The sequence below is a fragment of the Pinus tabuliformis genome, chromosome 2_1 (assembly GCF_031772625.1).
Source record: "Pinus tabuliformis cultivar Carrire ecotype Pingquan chromosome 2_1, CPIR1, whole genome shotgun sequence".
Lineage (NCBI taxonomy): Eukaryota > Viridiplantae > Streptophyta > Pinopsida > Pinales > Pinaceae > Pinus > Pinus tabuliformis.
This window is the reverse complement of record NC_142299.1, coordinates 992,250,924-992,271,205: the sequence shown is the minus strand read 5'-3', so window position 1 is coordinate 992,271,205 and position 20,282 is coordinate 992,250,924. Positions and strand designations below refer to the sequence as shown.

The 20,282-nt window shown below is 38.1% G+C and overlaps 1 protein-coding gene across 4 annotated transcripts in view; it reads right to left on the bottom strand.

Annotated features, from left to right (window-relative positions):
* Positions 1–17,260, bottom strand: part of LOC149203968 (endo-1,3;1,4-beta-D-glucanase-like) — a 450,756-nt gene extending 433,496 nt beyond the window's left edge. For 2 of the 4 annotated variants that reach the window (XM_089403638.1, XM_089403635.1), the window contains exon 1: positions 16,908–17,258. In XM_089403638.1, coding sequence (XP_089259764.1) covers positions 16,908–17,055 — 148 coding nt within the window. In that variant the 5' untranslated portion in view covers positions 17,056–17,258. Of the gene's footprint in view, positions 1–16,907 lie in introns of all 4 variants that reach the window. The other 2 variants (XM_089403636.1, XM_089403637.1) reach the window with 2 other exon arrangements.
* Positions 17,261–20,282: the final 3,022 nt, after the last annotated feature.

Sequence of the window (20,282 nt, the reverse complement as noted above, 5' to 3'; positions counted from 1 at the left end):
CAACACCCTCAGTCAGTTCATGGTGGAACCCAAGAGGGCGCACTGGGCAGCAGCCAAACATGTTCTCAGGTATATACAAGGAACAGTCGAGCATGGACTATTGTACACCCAAGGCAATGACATCAAGCTGAGTGGGTTCACTGACACAGATTGGGCTGGAAGTTCAGTAGATCGGAAAAGTGCAATCGGGTATTATTTCAACATTGGATCAGGAATGACCTCCTCGTGTAGTAGAAAACAAAAATTCGTGGCTCTGAGCTCAGCTGAAGCAGAATATATGGCAGCTAGCATAGCTTCGTGTGAAGCCATATGGCTTAGGAAATTGCTTGTGAATCTATTCAGGAGAAGGATAGAAGCAACCAGGATTTTGTGTGATAATCAGAGTTGCATCAAGCTCTCTGAGAATCCAGTATTTCATGATCGGTCGAAGCACATTGATATCAGGTGTCAATTTGTCAGAGACTATGTCCAACGAGGGGCAGTACAGTGGAGGTACACTCCTATAGGAGAACAGGTGGCAGACATCCTCACCAAGGCTCCAGGAAGAAAAAAGTTTGTTTATTTCAGGGAGAAGATGGGGATGGTGAAGAATCCATTTCAGTAGCAGCAATGGATAAGCATCGGGAGTTGCAGTGGCAGTGCTATGGGCAGCATGATGCAGTGTGTTGAGAGGGAGTTGCAGTACAGATGTAGCAGTGGCAGTGGTAGTGTCATGGCCAGCATTACAAGAAGCAGCAGTGCAGTGGATGTGGGACAGCAGGCCAAGCATCAGCACAGAGGATCGGTGTGATGCTTCTATGGTGAAGCATTGCTAGAGCACATTCCTCGCTAAGAGGGAGTGTTGATTTTGGGTAGCATCGGATGTGCTCTAGCCTTGAAATTTGGTGGAGAGACTAAGGCACATGAAATCTCCAAGACCCACAAATCGTTTGGAGAAATTCCACCCGGAAGAGGAGTTATTAAAATAGTTAATATTTTTAATGGCTTCCTAAGTCTAAACTTAGGAAAATAAAAATATTAATGGGTATTAATAAAGATAAGGGTGAGAAGCTTCTAAGAGACCAGGATCAAGTCTGTTTTAATCTTAGTTGTTGATTAGAGACTTAATCTCAGTCGTTGATTCATCAACAGCAAAAGAATAAGAGAAGACTTGAGGATCATTTGGAGACACACCGACACATACTCAGTATCCCAAGGAAAATCGATTCTCAAAGAGAAGGAGATCGATTTCAGAGGGAGGGTTGCAGAATAGAGGAAGAGGAGGGCATCAGCAGCAGTCAGTGACTGAGGAGGAGGTGATGTAGGGGCATTGAGAGACAGCGCAGAGGGAGACGCAGTCCAGGGGAGACGCAGCCCTCATGCAGGCTGACGCAGAGAGACGCATAACCACGCAAGCTGACGCAAAAGTGAGAGAAGGGTCTCTAGGGTGTCAGAAAGTTTCTAGGGGAAAGTCTCAAGTGTTTTCTCTCAGTTTCTCTATAAAATCATTCCTTGTAAAGCGATTGTTGCTGAAGATTAATAAAACCCTCATCTGTTGCACCAGTTTTCCCACATTGGGTTTTTCCGGGGACAATTGTCCAAAAACAACTGTGTTGATGTGATTGGTTCTTGTGCATGTATATCGTTGTTATTTTCTCTGTGTAATTATGTGATAACTGCAGTAGAATTTATTTTAATGTTTGCTGAAGGGATTTCGTAAATAACTTATTGTGAAGAATAAGTAGGTGAAATAAATCAGTTGTTGTAGTAGAATTTCAGATCAGAAATTTTCACACCATTTCAGGCCAAGAGGTAACTCCTCAAATGAATTGTGTTTATTCATTAAGATTACTCATGGTTATATACATGAGGGAGTGACTCTTGGGCTTCACCTCTCGATGACTTTTCATTTTCCATTATTTACTATTTCCATTATTTACAAGTGTTCACCGAATACCAATGATTAGGTGTCAACACTTCGTTACCCTTTCTCTTGACTCTTTTCTTCACAAATTTCAGAGATCCTTGGTTGACATTGTGAGGGAGTGGACAACCTCTATTTATAGAGGATTGTCCCTCCTTTAGGCTGACATCATGACTGTAGGACTTGTCTATTTCTTCATCATTTTGTTGTTTGAAGGATGTTGTTGCAAGGAGGAGACTTTGACTTTGCTTGGAGGTATTCCTTTTGACTCTAATACAATTATATACATGGTGTAACATGCCCTTAAGGAATTCAACATTTTCTTTTGACTCCTTGACTCACCTATAGCACTTAACATGTGCTAGACCTATTTCAATGAGCAAGAAACTCATTGACATATATTATAAAAAAATATTTCTTTCCTTGAATAAGTACAAATATCAAAAGTAGATTTATGAAGACCGAACCTAGTTAAATTTACTTCAATACTCCCTCTTAACTAGGGAGGTATTCATACAACATTATAAGATGTTTGGCAATGTTTCAATCTTGAAGAATTCACATAAGAGAAACCAAATTTGCAATCGAATGTGTTCTAGCCTTGAAATTTTGTGGAGAGGCTAGAATACATGAGATCTCCAAAACCCATAAATTGTTTCTAGAAGTTCCGCCTAGAAATGACTTAATTAGATTATTAACCAGTTTTTCAATATTTCCTAAGACTAAACTTAGGGAATATGGTTCATTAATCAGTATTAATTAAGACAAGGCGAGAATCATCTAGAAACTCGCACGGATCAATCCAGAGATGATCCTAGCCATTGATTAAATTTTAATCTTGGTCGTTGGTGATCCAACAAAGGATTATAAGAGGAGGTCGATGTGGTGATGGAGAACACACTTGAGAGGTTCGATTTATGAGCAGGTCGATTTCTAGAGTAGTAGAAATCAATCGTCGGAGAGAAGCTAGAGATCGAAGCAATGAGAGAGCGACAGAGACAGTGAAGTCGGAGGAAGATTTCCAGATCTAGTGAGTGCATTTGCAGAGAGGCAGGAGAGACACAAAGAGGCTGACGTTGGGGCAGCGTAGTAGCCTCTAGAGGCAGTTTCGATTCTGTTGGGGAAAGTCGGGTTTTAGTGCCAGAAGCTGTACATAAGTTCTGGGGGCTAGGAGAAACATTTTCCCAAACAGCACGGCTTGAGGAGAGGCTGATCTAGACTAAGCGCAGAAGGGACTGCACTAGGGTGACGCAGAGCCAACGTAGAGGTAGTTTGGACAGCTCACTTGGAGTTACAGTCAGAGCCCAGATTTGCTTGTGGGGTGAGGAAAATTTCTCACTAGATTTTTGCCAGTATTTTCTCTGCAGGATTGCCAGTATTCGGCATCCAAATTGTACTCAAATTATTTCACTATTGCTTAATATTAAAACCCTCAGCTGTTACACTAGTTTTCCCAAGTTGGGTTTTTCCGGGGACGTTTGTCAAAAAATAACTGTGTTATTTTATGTGTGTGCTATTCAGTATTTTGGATACTTTTCAATTGCAGATGTTGCAGTTGCAACAGTGACAAAAGAGAGGGAGTTGTAGTGCAGATGCAGTGTCGGCAGCAGCACAAATGCAACGTATATCAGAGTTGCACAGTGGTTGGTGGGCAATATGACCAGACATCAGCAGCATGACAGGAGATGATGTAGAGACAGGGTGTTGCTACAGGATGTGCAGTAGCACTAAAACACATTCCTCGCTAAGAGGGAGTGTTAGTTTTTGTAGCATCGAATGTGTTCTAGCCTTGAAATTTTGTGGAGAGGCTAGAATACATGAGATCTCCAAAACCCATAAATTGTTTCTGGAAATTCTACCTAGAAATGACTTAATTAGATTATTAACCAGTTTTTAAATATTTCCTAAGTCTAAACTTAGGGAATATGGTTAATTAATCAATATTAATTAAGTCAAGGTGAGAATCATCTAGAAACTCACAGATCGATCCAGAGATGATCCTAGCCATTGATTAAGTTTTAATCTTGGCCGTTGGTGCTCCAACAGAGGATTATAAGAGGAGGTCAATGTGGTGATGGAGAACACACTTGAGAGGTTCGATTTCTGAGCAGATCAATTTCCAGAGTAGCAGCAATCAGTTGCCGGAGAGAGAGCTAGAGATCGAAGCAGTGAGAGAGGGGCAGAGACAGTGAAGTCGGAGGAAGATTTCCAGATCTGGTGAGTGCATTTGCAGAGAGGCAGAAGAGCCACAAAGAGGCTGACGCTGGGGCAGCGCAGTAGCCTCTAGAGGCAGTTTCGATTCTGCTGGGGAAAGCCAAGTTCTAGTGCCAGAAGTTGGACAGAGGTTTCAAGGGCCAGGAGAAACATTTTCCCAGACAGCAGTAGGCTAGACGGCTTAAGGAGAGGCTAATCCAGACTGAGTGCAGAAGGGACTGTGCTAGGGTGACGCAGAGCCGGGGCAGAGGTAGTTTGGACGGCTCACTTAGAGCTGCATTCAGAGCCTGGATTTGCCTGTGGGGTGAGGAAAATTCCTCACTAGATTTTTGCCAGTATTTTCTCTACAAGATTCCCAGTATTTGTAGGAATTTACAAGGTAAGTTCCTTAGACAGAACACCAAAGTACACCGCTCACAAACAGATCACAGATCAATACACCAGTGTTCTTGACGTGATTAAAACCCTCAAAGAGGAAAACAGTCCACGGCCTGAGCCAACGCAGCCACTTCAGGCAATTTATTAATAAAAGAATGAAAATTTACATAAGCTTCTCTCATGAACGGTTACCCTACAAATGACCCTCCATGCTCTTTAAATAGAGATCATGGACCAATCAGGTGTTAAGCCACGGATCAAGTGTCGGTAATACCGAAAGAATGAACCGTCGGATCACTTCATGTCTAGAACATATCGTGACCGTCGGATTGTAAGTTACAAAAGTACATAGTAAAGAAACACACTTTACCTAACTCTACACTAGACCAAGTTATACTTAACTATTTCCTATGTGTCGAAATATCCTAACAGTATTCGGCATCTAGATTGTACTCAGATTATTTCACTATTGTTTAATATTAAAACCCTCAGCTGCTATACCGGTTTTTCCAAGTTGGGTTTTTCTGAAGACGTTTGTCGAAGAATAACTGTGTTATTTTATGTGTGTGTGCTAGCATTTCTTCCAGCGTTTATTCTTCCGCATTTTATTTGTGTAGATTGCAGTGTGATTTATTCATTATTTGTTGTAGCAAACAGTAATTAAATTGTTAAATTAAATTTGCAATTAGGAGAATAATTTTCAGTTGCTGCAATAGGGTTCCAGTTTGGAATTTTCACAAGGGAAAACCCAGTCCAACTCTTCCACTAGTAGATTCAAATCAAGATGAGACAATCCAAGACCCTTTAGACCTAGACAAAGACCTCCTCCAATCACCAAGTCAGCCCTTCCTTCAAGTAGATGATCTATGCCAAAACTTCCAAGTGTCATCTTCCTCAAATGTAGCTTCAATCGAGAATTTCGGCCCCCAGCTTAAGAATTTTGGGCCTGCAACTTATTCAGAAATTTTGGCCCCAGCTTCAGTCCAGAAACCCTAGAAAACTTCGCACATGTGAGAGAGAGATGCCTAAGAACTTGATTTTTGTCTTTCCCAACTTCTTTCTTCTTTCTCCTTCACTTCGCTCTTGTTTTCTGCCTCTTTCTCTTGTAGATCGAACTTGTTGAGTGTGTTCTTCAAATGATTCGAGCTGCCTCTATATACACTGCTTCTGCTGGGTCGAGTAGCCCTAATCCAGGCTGACTTCATTAGGACAAGGCCGAATTGGTGAGGAGGGGCAAAATGACCATCTCAATAATAAATTTCTTTACATGATACAAGAGCCCAAGGAGTGTATAATAAATATGACAATGACTCTCTCTTTACTCTTGACAAGACCTAGAAGCCTTCAATGGAGGCTATGATCTAGAAAACAAATGAAAGAGCATGAAACCCATGCTTCAAAAAAAAAATTTACAATAAAATTTTCTTTTGACAAATACAATTATGAAGACTGGCACTAGTTACATTCTTCAACACTCTATGGGTCTAGTCCAGAATTTTCCCAAGAAATTTAATGAAGAAAGATTGTGTCAGGTGTAAATTTGCTGTGGTGGTGTGATTGACCTCTTAATTTTATTTCCACCACATTTTTAAGTTAATATACTAGTGTATTTATTTTTCAACAAATTCAGAAATATTTGAGAAAAATATTTTATGGGGTTTTAATAAATTGTTGAAGTAAAATAAATCAGATATAGTATGAGAAAATTTAACATAATGTCAATATCAGAAGTCAAACCTGTGTAAAATAAATCTGGACAGCAAGTTAGAATGTTGATTTACACTTAATTAATAAATTCTGCCATGGAATCCATGCAGATCAAATTCACCTCGAACCAGTGTTATTAAAGTGCAGATCTGAAGTATAAATGTCAAAAGCAGCAAGCTTATCACTCTGAAAAAATTATTTGTAACTGTAGCGCCTTGAATTCGGTGGATGATGGAGTAGAAAATCAATGGAGCAGACTGATTCTCAATGCCAATTGATTCTGAAAATTCAAGTAAAGCAATCAGACACACCAATCAAATGATATTTAGCTTCCAAAACAGTTGTTGCCTTTATTCCAAAGCTGCAAGTAAAAATTTTGAAGACTTCAACTTCAAAGCACTCTAGGGGACATCAAATCACTTCCAAAATAGATTCTATCACCAAGTCCAAGGATGGAATCACATGAATAGGACAAGAACGGCCTCTACCTACGAAATAAGATGCTCTCTCACACTGACTCAGGACCAAAAGAATGGGATAAGGAGACAAGATAAGTCAACCAAATAATCAACATGAGCCCTCACTACCTCCCTTGGCTTTTATAGAATGAGCTTGGGGGTGTAGAAATACTATCTTCCTAAATAAGAAAGATAGAAATAGTGAAAGATTTAATAAAAGAGTTCTCAGGTAGCGCGCATGAGAGAGAGGAGGAGATAAGATAAGAAATGATAAGATAATTTTATTTATGTCCAATGAATGACGATGAATAGATCAATGGGACTGCTAGGTACATCAGAATCAATACAGAGTGGAGTGCAAACACTAATAAAAGTAGATCTAATCTATACGATCTAATAACTAAAGTCTGTAGTCTATCATCCAGCACGAAGATATAAAGGTGGGAACCACATAAAGGCACTATCAAAAATTAAGCACTTCGGAAGAATGTCCATATCCCATAGTGCCATCACTTAAAGATTAAGAGCAGAAGTTGCTGTCCATAGAATCAGCACCCACAAATTGTATCTCTCCTGCTAGTCCAAGTGGAAGAAAAGAAAATTCTAGTAGAAGACTGGCTAGAAGAGCTAGAAGAGTGGCATTGTCGCATGTCTCACTACCTAGAAGATGCAACCCTCTGCCGAAATTTGGATGAAAAAGAAAATCTACTAGAATAGGAGGAGTTGTTGGGCGGATTCAACACGCTACATGTGGAGGTCAAATGTCCCCGCGCCCCTCCCCCCCCCCGGGATCTCATGAATATGGAGGCTAATGTGCTGAGCACCAGAAAGAAAGTGGTGACCGTCTTGGTAGTGTCCAGAGGAGGAGGTAGCCTAAATGAGGAGATTCCAAGTCCGAGAGTGACCCTCATGTACAAGGCTAGACCTGATTGATCCAAAGATCTGAAAAATATGGAGGAGATCTGAGACTTCTTGAGAAGGCTATTGTATCAACCTCATATCTTGTGATAATGCCAAAATTAAGCTCTAACTCTACCCAAAATTCAAGAGAGTGAATTAGCTTAAGTGTGCCTCTTCCTAGGAATAGGCCTATGATGAAGATAACACCTCTAAAAATAAAAAATAATCAAATCAAGATTCTAAAAGTACCATCTAATTGTCCTCATCCTCCCATCCATCCTCCATAATCTGAATGCCAGTCCAATGCGTGGGGACAAAGCTACTTGAAATAGATATGGAAACCTAAATGGAAAACCTACTAAAAATAGCACAACATGCACTTTCCTCCTGGAATATAAAACTCTATATAATCTCCACACAATCATACAATGCAACTCCAGAATAAAATCTGCAATAATGAACCCAAGCCAAGGCAGTCACAAACTTTCAATGGTAAATAGTGAACTCACCCTGTGTTATATCGACAAATATCTGTTAGCCTAAATCTGGTGTTGACAGTGCCTTGTTCCCTTGAACCCAATACAATATCCAAGATTTACAGTTAGTGATGATTCACAAATGAGACCTCCATACATTATTATTGGTCATGCAAAGTATTTGGTACATATTATAGTGACTTTTGTTGTCTGCTACATACTTTGCAAGGTATTCTTCCTTGCGTAGGCATTCATCCTTGCCATTTACACAGTTGCACTTTTCCCAGTGACTTAAAAATCCTATTCCATTACGCTGAAAATCTACCATTTCACTATTGTTAAAATGTTTATCAATGTCAGCTTGTTGCCTTTCTCTCTCAAAGTACAATGTTTCTCCTATTTGAAATGTAGTAAATTTATCCATCCTTAGTGAACACAATACATAGGCCTCATTCGTACGTAGGAAGTCATTAGGTCATGTTAAAATATCTCATACTAATCTGGAACATTGTTAAACTACGTTGAAATTTTTCAATCTATAAATTGAGTCAGCATTGGTGTCTTTAAATTATGTTAGGAAAACCTTGCATGTGTAATTCATGTGTTATAGTTTGAATAAGTAATAAAAAAATGACTGCAAAATAATAATTTGAATGGATAGTTATCATTTGCAATGAACCATGAGTCATGATTTTTTAAAACTAGTACAAATCCATTTTAATCCCAAATTTACTAAAACTAGTTCTTAATCCCAAATTTACTAAGCCCGTGGAAAGGTTATATAAAATCTGAATGCAACCTTCTTGTTAGTTAGTCAAAGATCAATATTTTCCTATTTCAATGCGCATAGACATGCTCTTCAACCCGTAAACATTTTGACGTGGTCAAAAATAAAATAAAATTAGAAAATAAAAGACATAAATTTATCGATAATTAAAATTATAAAAATAAAACTATTAATTATAATTTTAACTATAAAACTAAGTTGCATGAAGCACCGAAACATTTCAGAGTTTCTAAAATGGGTATGTTTAGAAACATCACCTCCCAAAAATGGAAACGTTAGCCGAAACGTCATATATGTTTATATATATATATATATATAAAGAAATTTATAAATTAGTGAATAACACATTTGTTAATTTTAGATTAACAATGGTATGTTCTATGCTTAAGAACAATTTACTTCAATTTTTCTTATTAGCCCAATATCAATTTCCATATTAGCAATCACATTAACATGATAGTAAATGCAGATAAAACATAAATAAAAGGTAGAAAACAAGCCAAGACAAGAGGACATAATATTTGGTGGATGCTAGGGAAAAACCCCAATGTGGGGAAACCCTTTATCAAGTATTCTTATTATTCTTCAAAAGTTTAGCAGAGAGAGGGAGTACAATATACAAAATTCACTTACCCAAACACAGTCAAATCTGTCTAGTCAAACTACAGTCAACAGGATGCCTAACTAGAAAGTCAACGCTGGTCAAATCAGCAGAATTACTCTTCCAAATCAGCTCAGTCAAACCTAGTCAAATCGGCCTCCAAAGACAATCCAAATCAGCCCAAAACAGTCCTGAAGAAATCAATCAAACTTGGTCAACACAATCAAACCTGTGGTCAAACTTGTTGTGGTCAACGTTTGTCAAACATCACAGAAAATTTCGGTTTTTGTGCCAAAGAATGTGGCCTGCCCAAACAAAAATATTCCCACAAAAATCGCAGTCAAATAAGGTCAAACGTTGCACGGTCAACGCTAGTCAAACTTGCTGCAACTTGGTCAATGCAGAAATCAAAAAACCCTAGTCAAACTTTCACACATGTGGAGGAGAAGAAGGTTGCCTAAAGTTTGTACGACCCAATCAGATGAGGAGAGAGAGAGATATGTGTGAGATCATGAATGTCCAAGTGAGGTAGATGCTCCTTCTATTTATATGCAACGTTGAGGGTGAAGAGACGTGACTTTTGGGCTTCTGAGCCTACATTAGATTGTTGGCCGACCTTAATAATTTGTCCATAGAAAAAATAAATTCATAATTCCATTTATGCATGTCAGAATGAGATGATCTTTAGATCAATCCTACACCTCTTGGAAAGAGGAATCCAACAAAAATATCATCTCCATCATATGAGTTGTCCAAGGTGGAGTTTGGCCCTAGTTGCTAAATTTAACGCTCCCTCTCAACTAGGAAGAACTCCACCTGCCAAACCATCTGACAATCTGCACCATCCCTGTCATCTCTCCTCTGCTAAACTATAAAGAAATAATGAAGAAGAAATGTTCGAGAGTGTATCATACCACTCTCCACTGACCTGAAGTCAATCTCCATTGATCTTAGATCAATATCAAACATCCTAGCATAGGGAGTGTGGTAGTACACGATGCATCCATCGGTAGTACTATCCTCATTTCCCTACTCATTAGCCAAATGAGAGGTACTTCCCATGAGTCCCAAACTACATGGGTAGGATATATCAGCAGGAGAAGGTGAACCACTCATCCTGCTCATATGCCATAGGAGAAGGTGAATCACTTATCCTATGCATATCTCAACCATCATGGGTATCACAGGGGAAGGTGAACCACTTACCCTATATACAGCGCACCACTAGGGGAAGGTGAACCACTCACCCTATGGTCGCTCATCGCTCCAAGAAGTACCCCAAGCCCCCCGGAGCTCCCAAAGCTCAATATCCAACTCAAACGGGACCCTCATAAGAGGGTCTCTCCATAACTCCAAGTCATCCATAGAAGGTTAGGAATTTGACCTTCCCAGGGGCTTCGTAAGAATATCTGCGACCTGATCATCAGTCCCAATGTGATGGAGCCTTATTGCTCCCCGTTGTACCATATCCCAGATAAAGTGGTACCTAATATCAATATGCTTGGAGTGGTCATGAAACACGGGATTCTCATAAAGATGAATCCCACTTTTGTTGTCGTAGAAGATCACGGTGGTATGCAACACATGTTCAAACAACTCACTAAAGAGCTTCCTCAACCAAACAGCTTCACAGGAGGCCATACTAGCAACGATATATTCGGCCTCGGTTGTGCTCAAAGCAACTGATTTCTGCTTCCTGCCCATCCAGGATATCAAAGTAGAACCTAGTGAGAAGCAACATCCTGATGTGCTCTTACAATCCACCACACTACTAGCCCAGTCAGTATCAGAATAACCATGGAGCCTCACATTCCCGGCAGTGTATCTCAGTCCATAGGTGATTGTGCCCCGAAGATATCTCAAAAGATTCTTGGCAGCAATCCAATGTATGTGATGAGGCTCGACCATAAATTGACTCAATGTATTCACTGCAAAGCATATGTCCGGACGGGAGTTCACCAAGAACATCAGGGCCCCCACGAGTTGACGATACTCAGAAGGATTTCCCAAATCAGGCCCAACAACACTTCCGCATAACTTCTTGAAGTTAAGTTCCATCAGAGTAGTCACAGACTTACAATCCAGCATCCCAAATCTTTCAAGTAGCTTCACAATGTATTTTCCTTGAGAAAGGAAAATCTCACCTAGCTTTTGCTAGACCTCTAATCCTAGGAAATAATGCATCAGTCCTAGGTCCTTCACCTCGAATTCAGAATCCAACTCCCTCTTACATTGATGAATGAGAGGGTCTGCACCTGTCAGAAAGACATCGTCCACATAAAGTACCAAGATGAGAGGTCTATCATTCTCAACCTTAAAGTAAAGGTTCGGATCAACTTCACTTCTTGTAAAACCCAGCTTCATCAAATAGTTGTCGATCCTCTCATACCAAGCCTGGGGAGCTTGCTTCAACCCATAGAGGGCTTTCTTCAACCTGCATACATGTGTCTGACGATCTTGAACTTCGAACCCCTCAGGTTGTTCTACATAGACTTCCTCCTTAATTGAACCATGCAAGAAGGCAGTTTTGACATCCATCTGGTGTAGATTCCATCCTTGCGAGGCAGCAAGGGCTATATCGAACATATGGTGGTATATCAGGCAACCGGTGCAAATATCTCATCGTAGTCCACACCTTCCTTTTGAGAGAAGCCTCAAGCAACAAACCTGGCCTTGAACTTTTCGGCACTTCCATCAGCTCCGTGCTTGATCTTGTAGAGCCATTTCGAGGTGGCAACGGATTTGTCCTTGGGTCAAGGGACCACATCCCAGACATCATTCTTCATAATCAACTCATACTCTTCGTTCATAGCATCCTTCCAAACTTGGTGCTTCACAGCTTCTTCGAATGTGCAAGGCTCAGATTGAACAATGGTGCTCATGGCAGCTAAGTACCCTTGGTACATATTCAGCTTTTTACTTTCACGAAAAGTTCCCCTTGGAGCAATATGATTCTCGGCATCTTCGAGAGTTTCCCTAAGCCATGAGGGTCTCCTTTTTGAGGAGGAGGGCTCATGAGGAGGTGGATCAATGGGATCCATTGGTCCTTCAACATCGGGCATCGGCTCATCCTGCGGTTCTCCCTGCTTTCTTGTATCTGCTTCTTTGTCCTTCCTTGGAATAGGAAGGTTACTAATCTTCCCAAGGGCAGCATCTTCATCAAAGGTGACATCATGACTTATCTCCACTTCTCTTTGACCAGGCACATAGATTCTATATGCCTTAGAAGTTTCACTGTAGCCCACAAATGTTCCTTTCTTCCCAGATGCATCCAATTTGTTTCTCTTTTCTTTTGACACGTGAAAATACACAGGGCTACCAAAAATTCTAAAATGAGAAACACCAGGTTTCTTACCGGTGAAAACTTCTTCAGGAGTTTTGGAGTCCAACGCTTAATGAGGGCATCTATTTTGAACGTACACGGCAGTGTTGGCATCTTTTGCCCATAAGAACTTAGGAAGGCTTTGATCATGAAGCATAGCACGAGTCGCTTCTATAATGGAACGATTCTTTCTTTCAACAACTCCATTTTGCTCGGGAAAATATTTGGTAGTAGTCTCCCTCTTAATGCCAGCTTCTCTACAATAGTCATTGAACTCATTTGATTCATATTCTACTTTAAATTCAGGCATACCTATCACCATCTTCCTTACATCGGGTAGAGCCTTATAATGTAGATGAGCAAACCTCCGATGCCATAATTCAGATTGAAGAGATGTGTCGCAAGACATAGCTCCTAATGGGCTTCCTCCAACTTGATATAGGCTATCAACCCTGAATCCAAGAGTAAATGCTTCTTTGAAATTCCTTTTCCAATCACGTACCTTTCCATCAACGAATGCCACCTTGAAGCCTTTGTCTTCCGTCGTCAAGATAGATACCAGGTTCTTCTTTAAATCAAGTACATATAGTACTTCTTGTAGATGAATGGTGTTACCTTAATTGAGTTGAAGAGTAACATTTCCAACTCCCTTCACGGGATAGGTGGCATTGTCCCCAAGAATGATTTCCAAATTTGTATCTTTTTCTATCAGATTTGAAAGAGCTTCCTTATACCCAGTGAACTGCCTTGAGGCACCACTATCAATCAACCAATTTCCCAAGGTATCCAGTGGAGAGGCATTAGAGAGGGCAGATATAAGATAAAATTAATTTTGCTTGTTATCTACAACATTAGATTCATCATACCTGGAGTTTCTTGATCCTTTGGGAGGTCGACCATTTTCATGTTGAGTAGCGGGAGCATTCCTTTTTCCTTTGTTGTTGAATCTGCCATTCCTTTGATTGTTGTTGCCTCTGAAATTGTTGTGGTTGTTGTTGTCATCATCCCAAGGTGTATCCCTTCTATTAGAACACTCCCTAGCATAGTGGCCAAACCTGTTACAAATGGAGCATCTTCTCTTCCTTCCATCTTTGAATCTCGGTCTTCCTTGACATTGCTTCTTTGAACTTGCATTTTTCTTCTTTTTAGCATGAGCGGAGAATGCAATAGGTTCATTCCTATTTGAAGGCATGTCTCTCTCCATCATCCTTGTTTCTTCTTGAGTACATCTAGTCAACAATTCATCAAAACCTAGAATCCTGTCATTGTTGAGGATAGTAGTGTTGAACACATGCCATTCACGAGGGAGACCTCCAAGGGCAATGAGAGTGAGCTCCCTATCAACAATAACTTCTCCAATTGAAAGAAGATCATTTTTTATCTCGGTAATCCTCATGAAGTAGGATTGGATATCTTCACCTCTTCCCTTCTTTATGTCCTTCAACTTGTTTTTGAGAAAGAGGACTTGGTTTGCATTGCTAACTTTGAACATGCCCAACAACCTGTCATACATATCCTTAGATGTGCTCAAATCGGAGATGTATGCAACCAAATGCTTGTTAATAGAATCCCTGGTGATCTTCTTAGCTTTGACTTCACCTTTCTTGTACTTTATCTTAGCGGTAGCCAGTGCATTTGAAGGAGGTTCAATAATCTTTCCCTGCACATAGTCCATAACATCCTGCTCTTCCAAAGTCAAATCAAGAGACATCTTCCATGCATGATAATCAGACTTATCATTGAGCTTGTCATCAGGTTTGAAGTAAGATGCGGAGGCCATTGAATCTTGTCCTTGTCCAACAAATCTTAGTGATTGCTCTTTTCACTCTTGCTTGGGCTTTGTCTTCACCTCAGCTCTGATACCATGTTAATTTTAGATAACAATGGTATGTTCTATGCTTAAAAACAATTTACTTCAACTTTTCTTATTATCCCAATATCAATTTCCAGATTAGCAATCACATTAACATGATAGTAAATGCAGATAGAACATAAATAAAAAGTAGAAGACAAGCCAAGACAAGAGGACAAAATATTTGGCAGATACCAAGGAAAAACCCCAATGTGGGGAAACCTTTTGATCAAGTCTTCTTATTATTCTTCAATAGTTCAGCACAGAGAGAGAGTATAATATACAAAATTCACTTGCCCAAACACAGTCAAATCTGTCTAGTCAAACTGCAGTTAACAGGATGCCCTAACCAGAAAGTCAACGTTGGTCAAATCAACAGAATTATTCCTCCAAATCAGCTCGGTCAAACCCAGTCAAATCAGCCTCCAAAGACAGCCCAAAACAGTCCTGAAGAAATCAGTCAAACTTGGTCAACACACAGTCAAACTTGCAGTGAACACTGGTCAAACAACACAGAAAATCTCATTTTCCGTGCCAAAGAATGCAGCGTGCCCAAATAGAAATATTCCCACAAAAATCACAGTCATCAAGGTCAAACATTGCCCTGTCAACGTTGGTCAAACCTGTTGCAACTTAGTCAACGCAGAAATAAAAAAACCCTAGTCAAACTTTCGCATGTGGAGGAGGAGAAGGCTGCCTGAAGTTTGTATGACCCAATCAGTTGTGGAGAAAGAGAGATATGTGTGAGATCATGAATGTCCAAATGAGGTAGATACTCCTTCTATTTATATGCAACGTTGAGGGTGAAGAGACGTGACTTTTGGGCTTCTGAGCCTACATTAGATCGTTGGCCGACCTTGACAATTTGTTCATAGAAGACATAAATTCATAATTCCATTTATGCATGTCAAAATGAGATGATCTTTAGATCAATCTTACACCTCTCAGAAAGAGGAATCCAACAAAAATATCATCTCCATCATATGAGTTGTCCAAGGTGGAGTTTGGCCCTAGTTGCCAAATTTAACAACATTATCTTGTAAGAAAAAAGGGAATAAGACCTATAGAAGACAATTTCGAAGGAAAACCAAGTCTATATTAACTCTCATAGATGATTACATAATGGTTGAGTTTTGGTCAAGTTTCAGGTACGGGTACATCCCGAAACAGCGGGTTCCTAGAAGTTTCGTGCAACATAGCTATAAAATTTTAAAGGTAAATTAAACTATAAAAATACCTTGGTTTACAAGCATTTGGTATTGCATAGCCCATAGTATTTGTTATGATGAACCCTGAGGTTTGAGGAAATCTATTATGGAATGCAAGAGTACTAGGTTAGATCCATTTTAACTCCTAACTTGAGCCTTCTCGGAGCTTGGTAAATCCGAATTTAAGATGGATCTAAGCTGGTTATATTAAAGTTACCGAGCATCATCTACCCTAGCTATAAACATTTAAGAGCAACTAGTCTTTCTTATGCAACAAACATGCATACCACTGAATGGAAGGCCATTTCAATAACAGAGATTAAGTCCTTGAGATTGTTCATCATCAACTAGATAATGATATAAATTTATATAAACATTAAGTACTTGAAATTGTTCCTCATAAACATTAAGGACTAGGTTAGATCCATCTTAACTCCTAACTATCCCTTTGAACGCTTGGTAGATCCAAATTTATATTAAAGTTACCACCCATCATCTAAACTTGTAAGAGCAACCAGCTTTTCTTTATGCAAGAAGCATGCATACACTTGAATGGAAGGTCATTTCAATAACAGAGATTACGACCTTGAAACTCTTCATCATCAACTTGATTATGGTATAAATTTATATAAACAAGATTCTTGTTCTAGAGCATAGATATTTGGTGCCGAGACACCACGTTTAGTATAGAAGCCTAAAGAAGCCTTCTGGCAGAGACTTGTATAGGTCAACAAGTGAATATGTAAGATGTCAAAGAGTGATAAAAAATAATGCCTTATTAATCTTTAAAAGAAACAATGATGTGTGCCCTCCAAAACAAAGTAAGTTATCACTAAGTAAGTGGCACCTCCCCTTAAAAAGATGGGATCCCCCTATCAAAACATTTGCACGTAGAACTTTAGTGATGTCCTAAGAGCAGATACTAAGATGGCAAACATCAAAATGTTACTGAATATATCAATAGTCATCACTTGTCTGAATAGCCGAGCAAGTTCTCAAAAGTTTGATTAAAGGGCAATGGCAATAGCCTATGAGGAAGTTACAGAAACAAACGAAAAAATCAGCCAGCTAAAATAGATTTAAAGACTGAGATTAACATACCGAAGATGTCGGAAATGAGAATGACGCCCAGCTTGGCGTCGGGAGAAGCGGTAACGTAGGCCGACAGATGTTGGAATGTCTCCACCCGTCCAATACCCGCACCAGGATCTAACTGAGGAGGCGACTCGCAGCACTGAGGACCGGCCATCTCTTAATATCTCGTCTGTTATTAGATTTGTAGTTCACCCTCCACTGTGTTAAGAAGGCTTATGTATATATCTAGAGTTGTTCCGTGTTCAATTTCACCAGGGGAAACGATGGTTTAAACAAGAGAGCTTATGGATATATGTAGACTCGTTCCGTGTTCAATTTAACAGAGGGAAACGATGGTTTAAAAAGTGTAATACTGCGTTTATATATATATATATATATATATATACACTGCGTTTATATATATATACTCAATCTCGCGCTATCGTCCGGTCGATCGCGGGTGGAAGCGGTGGTATCAGTGTTTGTTACTGTTGGAATAAGATGATGGACCACACCCAGACTTCTTTATTTTTGACGTATTTTTAAATAAATTTTTCTATTATAAAAGATGAATGATGTAAAATTTAATAATTTATAAATTTTTTTTATTAAAAGAGAGTCTAATTATGCAACTCCATTTGTAACGTTGAGATAAGATGATGCGACTCCATTTGTGACGTTGAGATAACATGATGGACCACACCCAGACCTCTTTATTCTTGACGTATTTTTAAATAAATTTTCCATTATTAAAGATGAATGATGTAAAATTTAATAATTTATAAATATTTTTTTTATTAAAAGAGAGTCTTTGTTCAAATATAGGTCAAATTTCAATTTTTCATGTTTTTTATAAATGAATTAAGATGTCTAGCGTGCTTTTCATAAATGTAAGAATGTTTTTTATTAGAACTATACCGTATACGGTATCAGGTAGGAAGTGGTTTTATGATTTCGCCAGGGAGTGGTTTTATGATTTCGCATTAGTTTGTTTTTAATTTGTTTATATTAAAAAACGATTTATTTATAGTTGAATATTGTGGACTTATCTATAGTTTAATATTGTGAATTCAATTTTTGTTTTTTATTGTTATTTAAATTTATTTATTTATAAAGTGATTGGTGGAGGTCTTATTATATTATATGTTGTTTAGTAATTTTTATTTTTATTAATCATTTTTTTTGTTTTTAGTTTTATTACTTTTTAATTTGACTTATACTTCTTCTTTTTTGTCCTTTTTTCTATAGTTTTTTTTCTATATTTTCAATTCCAATTAACCATGTTGATTAAATTATGTTTTATTATTTTTTAATTCGAGGAGTATATTTTGTATTTTTTAAAAGTTGTTTTATGTGATGATTAGTGTTGGCTTTAATGCTGTATAATTAGAGTAGGCTTAATAGTTAAGAACATATTTTTCCCTGTTTGAGGTCAAAGGCTCAAATTCAGACGGGGTAAAGTATACACTGCACACCTCCATAGACTTTCACAATAAAATGGTTGCTTGGAGGGGGGACCTTTGTCATGCAAATAAGGGGGTCTCCTGCACCAATTTAGTGTCTCAGTTGGTTTTGACCTTACCACTATATATCCATCTTAACCATGGAGCTAACATGAACCTAAAGGGATCAAATGTCTTCACAGACAAACTTCTTTTAGAGTGCAAAATACAATGTGTAATTTTCAATTGTTTAAATTGCATTTTTCAATGTTATATAGAGTACAAAACTCAAATTTGTAAGTCCAAGAAATTTATGTTAGGTTTTGACAAAAAAAACATATACCTAAAAAAGGACCAAATTGTAAAATAATGAGACCACTTCAAATGTTTTAACTAGAAAAACTTATTTTTTCCAATGGTTTTATATCATATATACATAAAAAAATAAAAATAAAATAATAATATATACATAGTTGACATTAAAATATTTTAGATAAAATTTGCATCGTACACATTAAAATGACTTTTATGTTATTAATATATTATTAAGTATACGTCAATAATAATTTGTATTAAAATATTTTAATGATAACCCACATTGAATATTTTATTATATACACAATTAACATATTTTCTTTTAGCATTTTTTATATACAGATATATATGAAGTTGGCACCACATAAATTAGTTAACATAGATCTTCAAATAATTTATTTAAATCTTGTGTTGAAATAATTTTGAAAAGTATAAGGTTTAAACGTCTTAACCACATTTTTTTTACTTCTAATTACTTTATATGAAATTATATTATGTCAGATGGACAACTAACTAAACATGCATAACATATTCATTTTTGTTTTTTGTTATAGCCAACATTTGTTTTCTATTTAGATAATATTTTTATTTTTATTTCAAGAGGGACACGTGTCAACTCCATGTTGAGCAAGGTGGAATTACACAACGCTCACATATTGGACCGTAGAATGAGCCTCTCAGCTCAAAAATTAGATTATTATGTCTCCGTGTGGGACGACCGAATGGTTGTGACAATTGGACGTTATCCCCTCCACCCAGTTTCAAATCCCACAAGGCGACATCTTTGGTCCATTGAGATAAGGCTCAAGGAGTAGGCTTCCCCACCCTTATCGATTCTCAGCGCTTGCTAAGTCATAAATTCCTAGTATATCTGGCTTACGATCTGTTGGATATAATCTTGGTGTTATAGTGGCAACCACTAGGTTTGATCTTTGGCCTTGCCCAAATTAATCCAACAAGTTACCAATTCACTGGTAAATAATAATATTTTTTTTTCGAATGAAAAAATCAAATAGTTTATTATAAGAAACAAAATTACGTTTATAGATGTCATTTAACATTTTGCTTATGTATTGCCACCACTATGGGGACTCCAAAAGTAGGGTTATATGTGTCAATTTTACAATCCATGTATTATATCGTCAAATTATCCACAAAGGAAGCAAAAAACATCTCATGAAAACTCAAAGGTACGACAAAAAAACTTGCAATATGCGTGTGCAATAAGTTAAAATAGGGGATATCTTGAAAGCAATTGTAGTAAGAAGAGAGAAATAGATCAACCTAAGGCTAAATAGAGCTAGGAGTCATGAATACATTCTAGAGAGGAGGCTTGCAAAATTTCCTTGATCTTCTAGCAGCCCTTATCCAATGCCACACCGGCTTTGGAGAGTGTGTCCAATTCTTCATTCTAATCCTCGTAAATGTGATAAAAGGAATCTATGAAAAAAAATAGATAAATGTTTTATATTTTCAAAAAGTGGCTAGAGAGAAAAGTTGTTGAGTTGGTAAAGACCCTTCATCCAAAAAATAGCCACTTGAGAATCACAAAAAAATGTATGGAATGTAGGCTTTTCTCTTTTTCTAATAGAAGAAGGAGATAAATACTCATATGCTTAGTAGAATTGTTTGTAAAGGGATCTAA